Source organism: Hippocampus guttulatus, chromosome 16 (genome assembly GCF_054856545.1).
Source record: "Hippocampus guttulatus isolate MCC_2025c chromosome 16, RoL_Hgut_1.0, whole genome shotgun sequence".
In the NCBI taxonomy this organism is placed as follows: domain Eukaryota; kingdom Metazoa; phylum Chordata; class Actinopteri; order Syngnathiformes; family Syngnathidae; genus Hippocampus; species Hippocampus guttulatus.
Window position 1 is genome coordinate 10,522,790 of NC_141276.1, and position 14,883 is coordinate 10,537,672.

Sequence of the window (14,883 nt, forward strand, 5' to 3'; positions counted from 1 at the left end):
TTTGATTGACATGCTACTCAACCAATGGCAACCCCCTCTCGCCCGTTTGTGATCATCTGACGTTGTGAGTGCTCGAGCGTGCACGCGCGCCTGTGCCTGTGCGCGAGTGAAGTCATTGCATGTCCAATGTGGATCGTAATATTGTACATGCTTTGAGAATTTCACAGCCTTTTAGTAAGACGACCTGCATTGAGTAAACTAACAAAAGTGTTCGTTTGAACCCAGCGAAAAGTGACGAATGCACGCATAAATCGACATTCAAACGTGTAATGTGAGGTTGGGTGTGAACGATCACGACACAACGTCACATTTGTGTCTTTGGGTCATCGTTTGCTTCTTCCGCCTAAATCTCTTGGGGGTCTTATCTTACTACTATTTTTTTAACCCATTAATTTTTTTTCATTTTATTGGACAGTCAATTGATGACGACGGAAGATTTAAACTGAACTTCTCCCCGAGCTGAAGTATTTTGGTCAGGTTCCAACTCTTATGTTTCTAGAATGGTCTGCATCATGCGAGCACTTCAATTTGCCCCTCACCATGTCTCCACGGGATCATTTTGAAAAGTTCTGCAAGGAGGACATAGAAGCAGGCCTTGGGTGATCATGAGCGCCGCCTGCTGACTACTTTCTGCAATCGGAGTAGCGCGGACATCTTCCTGCTGGAGCTGCACGAGTTGCTGGTGTTGGACCTTAAAAATCCGAAGGCACAGCCGAACGCAATCCAGACTGGAGGTACTTTTATGACCGCTCCAAAGCAAGAGGTTATGCTTTCCTTTGTGTTTGTTTAAACCAGTATCTCCAAATTTTGAGTGCGCTAAGGGGCACATATTTTGTCAGAGAAGATTTCTCATGATGCAACACCAAACAAAAATGCCGCCAAAGGTGCATGCAATATATCTGACTGTTTAGAATTACATATATCAATTGTGTAAACCGTGAGTATTCAACATACTATGCATGTTCATCAAATGCCACCACATTTGATCATTTTCCGTGACAGACAAGATCTGTCAATGAATACACTGACGCACACTGTTCGTTTGTTTGGTTATTTTTTGGGGGGTAGGACATTTCCAAATGTTAAAACGTTTTTTCTTCTCAGAATTATGGCTACATTAGTTATTAGAAATTGACAAAATATATATACTTATATCCTCGATACTATACAAAAATGTTAGCAAAAGGGATCATTTGCAACAACTAAACTTAAATGTACTTATTTTCTTACAAAGAGCTTTCAATATATAAAACAGATGTTGTCATTACTGTTGGCGAGAGGCATAGACATTGATGACATGATCTGGGGACGAGTTACCACACACAGTTTTTAAAGTAAAAAAAACGGAACAACAGTGGCAACTCCTTACAAGGCAATTTGTTGACTGAAAAATCAAACTTTCACGAAAAAAGCGAACTGTGTCTTGATGTCAAAAGTACGTTAGTATGTGCGTGTGTGTGCGTGTGTGTGTAGAGGTGTGGGGGTTATCTACAACACTAAAACAGTATGCCATCCTTTGTATGTTTATGCTTTGTATAGCGTGCTCCAGTGACGTCGACCTCTATAGGTTGAGTAACTCGCGTGAGCGTGTCCGGTGCAGAAAGGGCGCAGCTGCTCCACTCAAATAACACACGCCCACACAGGATCGGATTAACGCAGGATTGGCCACCTGACCGAGGAAATTCGTCGTGCGCAGACTCCGAGGCAATCTGCCACTTTGGGAGCCTCCTCAGAGCAGTTGTTTCGATCAGCTGACGATGACGTCACTCAACGAGCAACGTGATTTGCGCGAAACCTCTCCATGTGACGTAATCGCCCTTGGATGTACAGTTTGCGCGCGCCCTGAGCGCAGCGAACTGCAGCTTCGAGAGGAACTTCCAGCCTGAGCATGCGGACGTTGGTGCTGCGGGAGACCGTCAAGCGCTTCCCTTGGCTGGCCAACGTGACGCTGTACGGAGCCCTGTTCGCCGGAGGTGATCTGCTGCACCAGCTGCTGGCTCACAGGCAGCGACTGGATTATACGCACACCCGCAATGTGGCCGTGGTGGCGGTCACCTTCCACGGGAACTTCAACTACTTCTGGATGAGAGCGTTAGAGCGACGGTTCCCGGGGAAGTCGGCCGGGATGCTCTTCCGAAAGCTGCTGCTGGACCAGAGCTTCGCCTCCCCGCTGGCCACCAGTGTCTTCTACACGGGTGAGTGGAACAAAAACAAACCGATTTTGTGGTGTCCCGGTTATAATTGGGATTTTTTTTTAACTTCAAAACTGTTGGCTAATTAGGTCCCATGCAGTGGCGGAACTAGATATTTATCCTTGGACGGGCAAGGCTATCCACAGGGGGTTCCCCAAACATATACTTGGAAAGATATCAGCAATCATTTATTTTTATATTGAATAAAATTTGCATGCGCGCACACACATACACACATCAAAAACATTGCCAATTTTTGCAACAAAAAAATGTGGCCATGTCTATCACAAATGTATTTTAAAAAAAGTTCGAAGAAACAACATCAATAAATACTCAGGAAGCTGTCTGCTCAAGTTCAACTTACCCAAAAAATTAAACTTGTGTTTTATTAAAAATGCAGCCCTGGAAAATACATAGTTTGGTTTAGCCACGTGAAATTTGGTCTATCATGACTATATCCACAAATGTATATTTCTTTTCTCTTTTGTCCTTGAGGGGTGAGCTTCCTTGAGGGCAAGGAAGACATCTTTGAAGACTGGCGGGAAAAGTTCTTCAACACGTGGAAGGTGAGCGGTGGTGCGTGGGGAAGTCCACTTCTTTGACAGTGGGGTGAACCCAGATTACACACACCTCTGCATAGTATCTCAATCAGGGCGAAATTGTATTTTTTGGTGCTCCCCGAATGTCCTTGATAATCCAAAAATATTTCTATTATTACATTTCCTCCTCCAGACTGGACTCATGTACTGGCCTTTCATGCAGGTAAACATTATGTATCATTATCCATATTACATTCTTCATATTCTACAACCCTCTCCCTCCTTTTTATTTGTATTGACCAGAATGCGCCTGCCAAGAATGTGTCTCTATTTATGAATGACCTTAGCAGAGGTGGCATGTACACTACACGACTGACAGCTCGCCGTCAGTACAACTCAAGACAACCAGACACTAGTACTTGTCAAATGAGCGGTGTATTGCTGATTAATGATCAGAAGAAACATGCACTGGTGGTTTATAAATAACTATATGAATCAATCATAATAATACATTTGGACTAGTCGTTGTTGAATATCAGTATGTTCATGTTGAACGATGATAAACATAATGAGAAATTGTTAAATTCCAGTATGTGGAGATTTAATGATTGCAATTTTTTTTTTTTTAAGTTTAATGTTTTTATAATCCTTACAAACATGGACTAGATATTGTTAAATGTCTGTGTGTGAACTGATAACAATAAACAAACACAAGTTGTTGTTAAATGACAGTTTATTGCTCATTAATCATGATACATACATGAGCCGATGTTGACTGACAGTATGTCTTTTAACAATGATGATTAAGTTATTGTGATACAGCAAGTTGGTATTTAATAATAACCATGCCCCACTGTGCCCGGTGTGTTGCTAAATGCTAAGCTAATTGTAAGAAACTAATTGTAAGGTGTGTGTTGTCAGTTGCTGAACTTCGCACTGCTGCCTCTGCACATGCGCACGGCCTTCATGGGCTGCTGCGCCTTCCTGTGGGCCACCTTCCTCTGCTTCTCCCGCCAGGACGGCGACGGCACGGTCGGCGTGGCGTTGGCCTTCGTCATGGACCCCCGCAAGACTCTGGAGGAGATGCGGCAGGCCCGCCTGGCCAAGAAGCGGGACCGAGAGGCCCACAAGGACAACTAGTCAGATGCTACTGTTGAATATCAACCAAGAGCATCTGCTGGGTCCAAGACCATGACCATGTACAGTGGGTCCATACATGTGTGGGTGTTTTTGAAATGTATGCCAAGGCAACAGGTGGCGCTGTAGCCCTGGAACCATAAAGCTGAGCCAGTCAGAAGCAAAGGCAGAAAAGGCCTGTTGCTAAAATGCTAAGCAATTAGCGTGTATCTTTTGTGCCAACCAAATGCACACACAAACTTTGATCTCATATTTAGTTTTTAATATATGAATATAAATGTGTTTAACTATATTTATTTTGCCAAGAAGTATCAAAGACGAATATAATCGCAGCATGTGAGGAAACACATCCTTAACAAATTCGTGGTGCCGCTTTAATATTTTTAAATATGGTATGATGGACAACCTCATTGTTTGTTAAAAAAAACTCTATTAATCATAGATATTTCCTTTTTAAATTACATTAAATATAATATATGATTGTGAATTTATTATCTAATAAAATAAAATGTATGCTCTATGTAAAAGAGCTTATTTGACTATTTTATCATTATATTAAATTAAAGAATGTAATGAATTGATCTACATGTAAAATTGTGCATTTTACAAAGATTTTTATTTTGTTCAAACAATTAAGAAAATTGTTTAATCTACTCACTTTCTCATTTGCAATATATTAACCAATTATTTAAATAAGTGAATAGAACATCAAGTTAGAAAAAGAAAATGGCATACATTTCAATTAACTCATTTCATTCGTGGAAAGAAATAGTGAAAGGATTATGTAATATTTGTTGCATTTATTTTACTGAATTGCCTTCAAATGTATTAATTAAATGCATTTATTTTTCACATTACTTTTTCAACTGAATTTATTGCATTAAATAATTGGATCATTGATTCATTCTAAATGATAAAGTGGGAAACATCTATGTATACATTTAAGATGTCTTTTTGTTTAATCTTAAAAAATAATAATAATATTAATGCGATGGCCCATCACTAGTTTTTAAAAAACAAATTAGTCCCTTGACTATCAAAAGCAATCTAAATTAAACAGGTTTCACATGGCTCCACTTGAACGCACCACTCAGTGCTGCTCCCGAAACTTAAACTTAAGGGCTCGGTCATTCTACTTGACGCCTTTTTGTGCCTTCTCATGTCCACACATGTCAGCGTTTGTGTTGACTGTTTTTGTTTTTTTTTTGTTTTTTTTACCTCTGACGTACACGCCAGTCGTCTTAGTTTCGGTGTCTGGGCCAGACAGGTATGCAGCTCCCGTTTGGGCAACGTCATAAAAGGGATTTCACTTACAATGGCAGCACAAGTGAGCCTTGGAAGAGTACCAAGTTATTTTTTATTAAAATGACATACTGGGTTCATTCATCAGCATGTCATACTTGAAATCCGCAAATGTTAAATGGCAGCAACTGGACTCTAGATTGCCATCAACCAAGATACCTCATCATGTACTTTAACTGTAACTTAGATCAGTCCACGGTGATTACTTGATGTCTGTTGAATTGTAATTAAGTGGCATGTAGGCACATGGAAGCAAATGACAACTAAGTACCGGAAGAGGAAGACCATTCAGTCTGGTTTCAAGGGCTGGCAAGCTTATGATTAGGGAGATGCATACTTCATGTTTGTTTTCTTGTCCCTCAAAAAAACAATAAAAAACATAGATCAAAACAATGTCAACTTGGTTTATTGCATCAGGATGTCACTCAAAAAGTTTCATCTCGGAGCAGAGTAAAATGCCTTTTGTGACTGTCATTATCTCTGATTTCAGAGTGACATCAAAAGTAATTGTTTTAGAATCATTCAGACATTCCAATTTTGGGGGGTTGAATAAATGGCCATGGAAATCCGTATGTGACTGTTTTAACATCTGGTTTCAGAGTGATGTGAAAAAGTGATCCCCTTTATAACTCGACCATTCCACTTCTACCAGACTATCCCAGGATGTCACCCAGAAATTTCCATCAACATATGATGTAGTATTGCTTGACAATAAAAAGCCTTTTTGAGTTGACTGTTCGCGCTCAACAATTAGTATCCTAGGATGCCGCCTATGAAGGGAAATCAACATTGAAAGAAAGAGTCGCGGGATAAAACGAGTCAAATAGGTATCAAGGACAGAGTCAGAGTGCCGACCAGGTTTTTGTAAACCGATGGTGCATTTGTGTGGATTAACTAGGATCAGATCGCCTTAATCCCTCTCAAAAGGACACAGTTGACCCTTGTTGACCTATGACACAACTAACACTAACAGGAAGTGGAATCGTCCAATCAGAGGCCAGGAAACAATCAGGTGCTACAAATTTACCAAATCTCGATTAGCAACACTTTTAATGGTTCGGTTCACACTTTCTGAATGAAACCAAACAAAAGAAAACATCTTGTTCAAAAAAAGTATGTCTTTGCTTGTTTTAAGTAATTAGAGCACATCCGTGGACGCAATTTCGCGAGTTTACTTCCCCCAAATGCATTATATTCCTCAAAGTTTTGCCGTTTTCGGATTTTTGGTAGAACGTGAAGGCATCACCACGCACACCCATCAAACGTCTAGACTGCGAAGATTATGCAGATACGCCTCTTCTGTCATCCTCCATCTGATTGGATGGTTAGACTAAAGCCGCGCCTATTTAACGGAACAGGCAGCTGTACTAACGACTAATAGGAAGCGGAAACGAGGCCGGACACGTAACTTGTGATTGGTGGACGGTTCCGGACAATGTGAATGGCAGCGTTTATTGTTCGACGTCTTCGACTCCCGACGGTAGTAACTTTGTGACTCCCAGCTCGGGCTGAAGTGTGGCTTTAATTTCCCGGAAAAACATCAAGCCGGTAACAGTGGTCGTTTTTAAGAAAGTCGGACGACAGCGAGTGTGTAGTTTGGGGCGTTTCGTAGCCTTTCAACGACATTTTCTCGCCGGCGAACTGCTGTATGTTGATGTCATCTGGGATTGGAATGGTTAACTCCCTTTAGCACGGCCAGTTAATTTATTTGCATTTCAAAGGCGAGAGGAGATTCCATTGACTCTCTTGTTTCTTTGAATTGTAACGTTTGAGCTGTCTAACCCCCCGCAACAAGTAAGTCATTTCAGAATTTGTCGTCACAACCTTCTAGGGATTTAAAGGACCGTTATGTTTCGGGCAAGTTTTTGACGTGTCTTAACATGTTAAAACTTTGTATGAAAAGTTTATTTTTCACAGCAATTTCAAGCGACAACATTGAATATATCCAAATAATAAGACGCCCCTGTTTTCGTCTCTTCTGGCCGTTGTTTGCCGCTGTCACAATTGTACAGTAAATAAAGTTAATCTATTGGCAGCGAATTTAAAAGATGTTACTTCAATAAGTATATCGCCGAATGCGAGAGGGAGCCTCAAAGAGTAATATCTATCACTTTTATAGATACACAAGGTCTTTTCATTAAGATGTATCAATGAGACTGAACTGGGTGATTCTGCAAACTGACTTTGTGGCTGGCTTGAATGCACCCAAATGAGTATCATTGATTATGTTACCGAATGTGAGAGAAAACTCTAAAGGGCAAGTTCTCTGTTGTATATGCGACACGCCAGTACATTGCATGAAAAGGTCTTAAGGTAAAAATTGGCCTTTTTTCCCCGAAATGGACTTAGTTGCCGACTTGACTGCACCCAACTCACTGTGAAAATCAGTAAGTCTCAAATTGAAAGAGAATTTTTTTCGTTAACTCTATCTTCCATACACTTGGCCGTTTCATTTTAAAGAGTCCAAAGTAGAAGAAAACTGATTATTTTCGAAACACACTTCATTACAGACTTGATGGCAACCCAGCAAGATAGAGAATAATGAATAAGTCATATGCCAAATGTGAAAGAAAGTCCTGGTGGGCAGTTTCTATTCATTTTATACATGATATGAGTAGATTTTGTCATCAGAAGCTGCAACTCAAGCTCTCGAAATGGTCTTCCTTTCAGGTCTAGACGGCTTGACTGCACCAGGCCGATCCGGGCAAATTGGGCCGTTCGTCTCAGGCTGCTCTGGGTCAGGCTGGCGATGGAGATGAAGGATCCTGACACCCCTGACTTTGGATCCTTGAAGGAGGAAGTGCACCACTGGAAGGAACAGGCTGCCAAGCACCAGCACAAGTTTGTTTTTTTCATGTTAAAAGCCCCTTTTTTTAAAGATGTTGACATTGTGGCAAGGACATGTCTGCTGGTGTTATCTGCAATCTCAAATCTGAGTTGATTTTACTCTGAGGTTTATGAAAGCACATTTTTCACATGGTCTCATCAAACATCGCAGGCATTTTTTTTGATGATCTGCGCCAATAGAGGACATTTGTTTTTGCTGGGTGTGCCAGATGAGAAAAACAAATCTTGTGTGCTCACGTTGGCATTTTATGTTTGTTGCCACAGGACTGAAGTAGAATTCGTGGAATTCAGTGAAAATAAGCACCATGTTTTTTTTTTTCGGAAACAAACTTACGAGTACTCATTGTATGAGTTTCTAAAACGTGCTCGGTTAAATGAGTAAAGTCCAATTATGATCTCTTTTTGTGTTTCCAGTGCGGAGGAGGCCCGGGAGGAGCTGCAGGAGTTCCAGCAAATGAGTCGTGACTACGAGGCCGAGCTGGAAGCAGAGCTCAAAGTTTATGAGAAGCGCAACCGTGAGCTGCTGGCCGCCAACAACCGCTTGCGAATGGACCTGGAAAACTACAAGGTAACCGGGCCGCTTGTCTGTTTTGGGAAACTAACACTGAAACTAACACTGAAGCCCGGTTTATATTCTGAAGTGCCCGTTCTCACTCTTTTGCGGTCAAGTAGTGAGAGACTTGTACCACATCACTTTGAGAAAATGAAAAGTAGTCTCTGTGTAAAGTTTTCGAAATAAGAGGCGAAGCATGCAACTCCAAGCTGTACATTTGAAATTTACTGTAATGGTGACCCACAAACAGCAAAATGATCAGTCAAAACAATCTTGCTAGCAAAATGCTATAACATGATGTGAAATGCTAACGCTAATTCGTTGCAGTAATTCTAAAGCTTCAAAACAACACGTGCAGCAGCAATGCATAGAACAACTCTCACAGACAATATGTTCTCTCAAGAACTACTGCTGGTGATTAGTTGAAGACCTTCTCTGCCTCTTCCTGCTTACCGGTAATTATGATGTAAAAGCTCTGCTTAGCGCTGCCCCGGCGCATCGTACTACACCAAAGACAAAATTCAGAGTTGCATCTTGACAGTAAAAACCCTTAAAATGATGTCAGTATTTTTTTGTGGGGGGGGGGGCACTAAAATCCAAAGCAAGCTGCATTTCTTTTTTTTGTGTCCATTTCCATGCATGAGAAGATTTTTGTTAGCTGCATGCTCAAGGCGAGCGCCCCACGAGACTCGAGCAGAACGTGTGACGTCTCGCGTTTGTGCAAAGAACACAGACTGGCCCTGAATGAGTCTTTGTTCATTTGATATTTCACCGGGGAGGGGTGGAAATGGTCATTTATCAATCAATCGCTGGCCAAAATATTAGGCACACCAATTTGTGTTGGAGTTCATTTGAGGGGTTCCATTTTGAGTGATTCCATTTTTTGGTTTCAAGTCATGTTGGCTGTGTGGAATGTGCCAGAGGATGTTATTTGTTTTTTGTTTTTTTTTAAACATTCTAAAAATTGCCCCTGCAATTTTAAGAGTTTAACATGGCACAAAACCATACAATAGCCTGCTATTGATAATTAATATTTGGAACCTACTATTGATATTTGTTGCTTTTTTGTTTTGGTCATTTCTCTGCTTTTGTGCTTATGAGCAAAGGTGGGTGGTAATAGATGTCGTGGACGTTAATACTTTGAGTTTAAAAAAAAAAGTAATCAGAAGTTACTCCCCAGTTACTTTGTACTTGAGTAATTTTCCACTGTATACTTAGTTTTGAGTAATTATTTGAGGATCAGCTTTTAACTTGAGTCTGATTATTCTCAAGTAACAATTCGCAGACCAACTTCACTCCTTTTTTTCACCCCTTTTGTTTGTTTTTTTTGCAAGGTTAACCATTGTTACGTAACTTTGACGTGCGTTCCCATCTTCAAATGTAATTCATATTTAGTGTGTACGCTTCGGACTGAAATAGTTTTAAAAGAATGACTTGTTTCGATCATTTTATTTGGTGGGTAAGGTTAATCTAGGGGGTCTATTTAAAGGACCTCCCTTCCTCTTGATCAGCTGATGTATGTTGGCTTTCATGGCTCGTTACACGCGCACCCCCCTCGCAAATTGCGCACGCATAGACAGAGGAGCTGATTGAGGGAAGGAGAATCAGCTGGAAGCAGCTGTTGACGCCATTGGCCATGTCTGTTCTTCCATAGAACTCTGAAATCACATCACAAATAACGGCGTCGTTTCAATCTCGGTGTCCGATACGGTTACATCAGGGTGATCAAAACAGCCCCGAGGGGGGGGGGGGGGGGGGATTGGCGCAGGCTAGTCCACATCGCTCTTCAAGTCAGATGGTTTTGTGGGCTCATGCAAATGTGCCACTGTTCACACCGCTCCCCTCAACTGCACAGCCACTCCCGCGCAAAAAAAAGGCTGGCGTCATCCACCGCATCACTGGACTGTGTGAAAGGTACCGACAGAATGGCAGGGACACACAGAACTTGCAAATTTTCCCAGGTTCAGGAGAAAACAGATGGCTTTAATTGTCACCTGTGTCACTTTGCGCCTCATTTTGTATGGCACTTCTCCTGGGCACGTCATTTCACACCGTCCCCTTCCTCCGTCCCTCCAGGAGAAGTACGGCACGCAGCACTCGGAGGCGTGCCGGCAGATGTCGACGATGGAGGGCGAGCTGGCCGAGGCCACGTCCATCCGAGACCACCTGCACAAGTACATCAGGGAGCTGGAACAGGCCAATGACGACCTGGAGCGGGCCAAGAGGTGATTTTCAACATCGAGCGTGGGTTTTTTTCTCCCTCTCTCCCTCCCCTGTGGTTTCTTTCTGACCTTCGGGTTGAGTGAACGCTGGCGCGTTTTGGCTGCCGCTGCTCAACCCGTATTGTTTTGTGTTTTTTGTTATTGTAAAGTGTCCTTGGGTGTCTTGAAAGGCGCTTATAAATAAAATGTATTATTATTATTATTATTATCTGTAGGCGGCATGAAAAGTGGCACCCACACGGGGGCGCTATGTGGCTGATAATGCAGTCTTGGGTTTTTGTTGCGTTTCAGGGCCACCATCATGTCGCTGGAAGACTTTGAGCTGCGCATGAACCAGGCCATCGAAAGGAACGCCTTCCTGGAGAGCGAGTTGGACGATAAGGAGAACCTGCGCGAGTCCGTGCAGAGGCTCAAGGATGAGGCCAGAGGTCCCGACATACTTCCCATTTTTTCACTCATGCGGTCACTCGCTCATTCTCATTCATCGGCAGATGGCATTTTAAGGAGACCTTCATTCAATGCCACTTAAACTTTAATTCCAAACGATTTAAACAAAATTACAGCTGAATGCCATATTTAAAAATGAATTAAATGTTTTTTCTAACCCAATTATAATATGACCCTTAAATGTTACATCAAATTATTTTAAGTGATGAATGTTTTTCAATATTTAATGAGTTTTCTGTAGAATAAATAAATGAACGTTTTAACAAATGGAAGTTATGTTTAATTCTAACAATTTAATATTTTCATAGAGGGGGATATTAGAAAGCTGAAAAATTCAAAAGTGCAATGCAATAGCAATAGTTGTATTAAAAAAAATCTGGCAAAACTTATTTTTATTTTTTACAAAATATTGCTTATATATATATATATATAAACATTAATTTTTAAAAATGAAAAAAAAATATTTTTTTCAAGAATGGAATCAGAATTGTTGAAGGACAAGGCGTCATTTTCTCATAATTCTTCATTTTGTGATAACTGACGTGTTGCAGACCTGCGCCAGGAGCTGGCCGTACAGCAGAAGCAGCACACGCACGCACACGTGGCCAGCACCCCTATGGAGCCTTCATCATTATCATCATCGTCGTCATTATCATCTTCGGTCCCCGCCCCGGCCTCATTCACCACGCCTCCCTTCACACCTCCAGTCATAATGCCTGCCAACACGCCCATCAGAGTGCCCGCCACCAAAGCCCAAACGCCGTCCGTCAATTCGGGTGAGTCCAGGCATGCAACACAACACAACACGCCACGCATGAAATTGGATTGGATTGGATAAACTTTATTGTCAAATGTAGTGTATGTAAAACATACAGCACAGATGAAATTTCTTCCCTCTTCAACACAAAACAAGAGGAGGAAATCACCAAACAGCATTTCGAGCGCCGTTCAACATTGAGTTCAAAGGACTTCCAATTCCATCTTCATTAAACCTGACCGACATGTTCATGTAATGTGCTTTGAATCTCAATTAAACATTTAAAATGGTTTAAAACACACTTCAATGTTCATTGATCCTCGATTAAGTGTTAAATTGATTTCATTTCATGAGTTAAATGATAATAAAAACAATTTAGTTAAATGGTAAAATATATTTTTTACCATTAACGGAATGTTGACAAAAATATTTCAACATGATTTAAATTTTGATTACATTTTTTTGATTAAATTTTTATAAAAAAAATTAAAATGTTGATTAAAAAAGATTTGAACCTTTGTGAAATGTGAATTAAAAACGATTTCAACTTTAATTAAACTCGAATAAAACGCACATTTAACATTTCGGCTTTTACACACCAATTAAAACATTTTTAAATTTAACCTAAACAAAACTAAGTTAACCTTAACTGCTGTTGATTTTAAATGATGAAACTGGTGATACACTTTTGATTAAATTATTGAAATTTAAATGTTGTTTTTAAACATTTGACACTTAATGAAATGTTAATTCAAACCCTAAAATATCAATTAAAATTGATTGAAACCTTGAACATTAATTTGAAAAAATTGTAAACAATTAACTATGACTCTAAAATATTTCAACCTAATACAAAAATAATTTTGATTTCAAAGTGAGTCGCACGTTAATTTAAACATGAATTCCAGTGGTTTGCATCCGAATGAATTCAAAGCTGAATTGTGAAAATTGTTTTGTCATCAGGTGACGTGAGCGCGTCAGCGAGTCCTCTGACGACGTCTGCCAGGATTTCGGCACTCAGCATCGTCGGCGAGCTGCTCAGGAAAGTCGGGGTGAGAACGTTTTGCACTCGGATGATTATATTCCGCTGGTACGGTAGGGCCTTGGGTTAGCACGGCTGCCTCGCGGTCTAAAGATTCTGGGTTTGAAACTCTGCTCTCAAACAAACAGCAATGGAAAGGCAGCCTCCTTCATTGTAAGAACTTGCAGAGCCACTGTTAGCACCTTCTGACTTCAGCCTTGATGTAATTGTAAGAGGGTGTGCACACTTCTGCAGCCTGACGCAGGATTTGTTGTGATGTGCCGGTAGAATCTGGAATCCAAGCTGGCATCGTGTCGCGAGTACGTCCACGAGCAGCCAGCTGGCCCCGGGCTACCCGCCGAGAAAATCCCCAATGCGCAGACCACCAACGGACTCTACCACAAAGGGTAAGTAAGATGGCCGCTCTCATCATTGTGACGAATGCTGGCCTGCCTCACCGCCTATGTCCGCCTTGTAAGTTTTGTTGATTGTTTACGCAGGCTGGTCAAGAGGTTGGACTTCGGAGCAGGAGCCAAACTGCTGCTGTGAGACATCAGAGAGATTTCAACGTCTCGGCACTTTCCCGGTGTGGCCACGTGTGTAAGAAACAACAAAACGTCCGGAGGCACTCGCACTTCATTCATTCACTGACTGACTATGGTTCTTTTTTTTTTGGCGACACTGTCTGCACTGCTGTGACAGGACAGAGGATGAGTGACATTTTGTTCATATCATCTGTAAAATTTTGCTCAAAAATGGGTATTGTAAACACACACACACACACACACACACAGTTGGGGGTGGTCAGGGGCCACAAGATTTGAGTTTTTTTTTTCTCCCCAAGACCTCATAAAAATCATCACACGATGGAGGGGGAAATGCATTGTTAAAAAGTCATATTTTCAAGAATTAATTGTGAATCTTTCTCAAAAATTGTTTTTCTTAAAGTAAACACCTAAAAAACAAACAATTAAAGTCACATTTGTCAGAAGAAAAACATGCACATTCCTCCTCCAAAAATTGTAGTTTTTTTTTCAACAAATAGCATTGTTTTTCAAGAACCAATTGCTTCATTGCTTGAACTACCTTAATATTACAAGTTTATTTTTCAAAATAGTTTTCCCCCCACAAAAGTACGTATTTTTATAGGAAAAAATCGTTTTCAAATAGATTTATAAAAAAATCGCAGTTTTTCAAGAGTGGAAGTTTTCTGCAAAAAGTCACATTATGAGAATAAAAGTACCTTTTTCAAGATTCAATAAAAAAGACAATATAGAAATAAAGTCTTAATTGTTCCAGAATCAGATTTTTTTTTCCAGGAAAAGAAACTCAGGGTAGGTTTTTCCAGAAAAATACATTGAAATAAAGCTACACTGTAGTTTTGTTTTTAATGAGAAATGGCATACTTCTTTTTCTTTAAGAAAAACAGTGCAATATTAAGTGTTCATTACAATTCTTCCCTCTCCCTTCAAGAATTGTCCGATTGCTTGAAGGGAAAAAGTGTTCAAAGAACAACCTTCTGAAAGTTGCTCTTGATAAATTAACTAACCTTGGAAACCGACAACTTGGCTTTTATTATTTTCTTTTCCACGTGGTCCTAATATGCCTACATAATTATCAACATTAAAAGTAGTAAAAAAAAATTTTTAAAGCCCTGTCCAGTCCTGTTGCTTCCAGCACCGTGTGGCCATTTGTGGTACTGCGCTTGGAACTGCCTTCCGTCAAAGTATTCAAAAGTTGTTTTTGATGGAAACATGACTGAAATGTTGTTGAAGCTCTCTGAGATTTGTAGCTCTTCTTGACCAGATCGGCACTGGCTCTTGATATGTTCAATAAAGAATTATTTTGTTTTTCTACTTTGCTTTC

At 40.6% G+C, this 14,883-nt stretch overlaps 2 protein-coding genes across 6 annotated transcripts; both read left to right on the top strand.

The window, feature by feature from the left end:
- The first annotated feature begins 635 nt into the window (after positions 1-635).
- On the top strand, positions 636-5,613 carry LOC147193063 (mpv17-like protein). 3 transcript variants are annotated; one of them, XM_086134024.1, is made up of 5 exons: positions 636-734; positions 1,540-2,195; positions 2,688-2,758; positions 2,925-2,954; positions 3,653-5,613. In XM_086134024.1, the coding sequence occupies exons 2-5, from the start codon at positions 1,889-1,891 to the stop codon at positions 3,869-3,871; spliced, it is 627 nt and encodes a 208-aa protein (XP_085990150.1). In that variant the 5' UTR covers positions 636-734; positions 1,540-1,888; the 3' UTR covers positions 3,872-5,613. The 3 variants fall into 3 exon arrangements, with proteins under 3 accessions (XP_085990150.1, XP_085990152.1, XP_085990151.1); XM_086134026.1 differs by having other exon boundaries at positions 3,749-5,613; XM_086134025.1 differs by lacking the exon at positions 636-734 and having other exon boundaries at positions 1,458-2,195.
- A 914-nt stretch (positions 5,614-6,527) lies between these two features.
- LOC147193064 (nuclear distribution protein nudE homolog 1-B-like) lies at positions 6,528-14,873 on the top strand. 3 transcript variants are annotated; one of them, XM_086132384.1, is made up of 9 exons: positions 6,528-6,650; positions 7,841-8,011; positions 8,432-8,585; positions 10,647-10,795; positions 11,084-11,220; positions 11,791-12,015; positions 12,960-13,048; positions 13,306-13,424; positions 13,518-14,873. In XM_086132384.1, exons 2-9 carry the CDS (start codon positions 7,920-7,922, stop codon positions 13,564-13,566), a joined length of 1,014 nt encoding a protein of 337 aa, XP_085988510.1. In that variant the 5' UTR covers positions 6,528-6,650; positions 7,841-7,919; the 3' UTR covers positions 13,567-14,873. The 3 variants fall into 3 exon arrangements, with proteins under 3 accessions (XP_085988510.1, XP_085988509.1, XP_085988508.1); XM_086132383.1 differs by having other exon boundaries at positions 6,564-6,718; XM_086132382.1 differs by having other exon boundaries at positions 6,565-6,964.
- The last annotated feature ends 10 nt before the right edge of the window (positions 14,874-14,883 follow it).

Bases quoted from the DNA above. Each gene is read 5' to 3' on its own strand.
- LOC147193063 (XM_086134024.1), top strand. From the start codon at position 1,889: ATGCGGACGTTGGTGCTGCGGGAGACCGTCAAGCGCTTCCCTTGGCTG. The intron at 2,759-2,924 runs GTGAGCGGTGGT...TTCCTCCTCCAG, and splicing joins AGTTCTTCAACACGTGGAAG to ACTGGACTCATGTACTGGCC. The intron at 2,955-3,652 runs GTAAACATTATG...GTGTGTTGTCAG, and splicing joins TGTACTGGCCTTTCATGCAG to TTGCTGAACTTCGCACTGCT.
- LOC147193064 (XM_086132384.1), top strand. From the start codon at position 7,920: ATGGAGATGAAGGATCCTGACACCCCTGACTTTGGATCCTTGAAGGAG. The intron at 13,049-13,305 runs GTGAGAACGTTT...ATGTGCCGGTAG, and splicing joins AGCTGCTCAGGAAAGTCGGG to AATCTGGAATCCAAGCTGGC. The intron at 13,425-13,517 runs GTAAGTAAGATG...TTGTTTACGCAG, and splicing joins AACGGACTCTACCACAAAGG to GCTGGTCAAGAGGTTGGACT.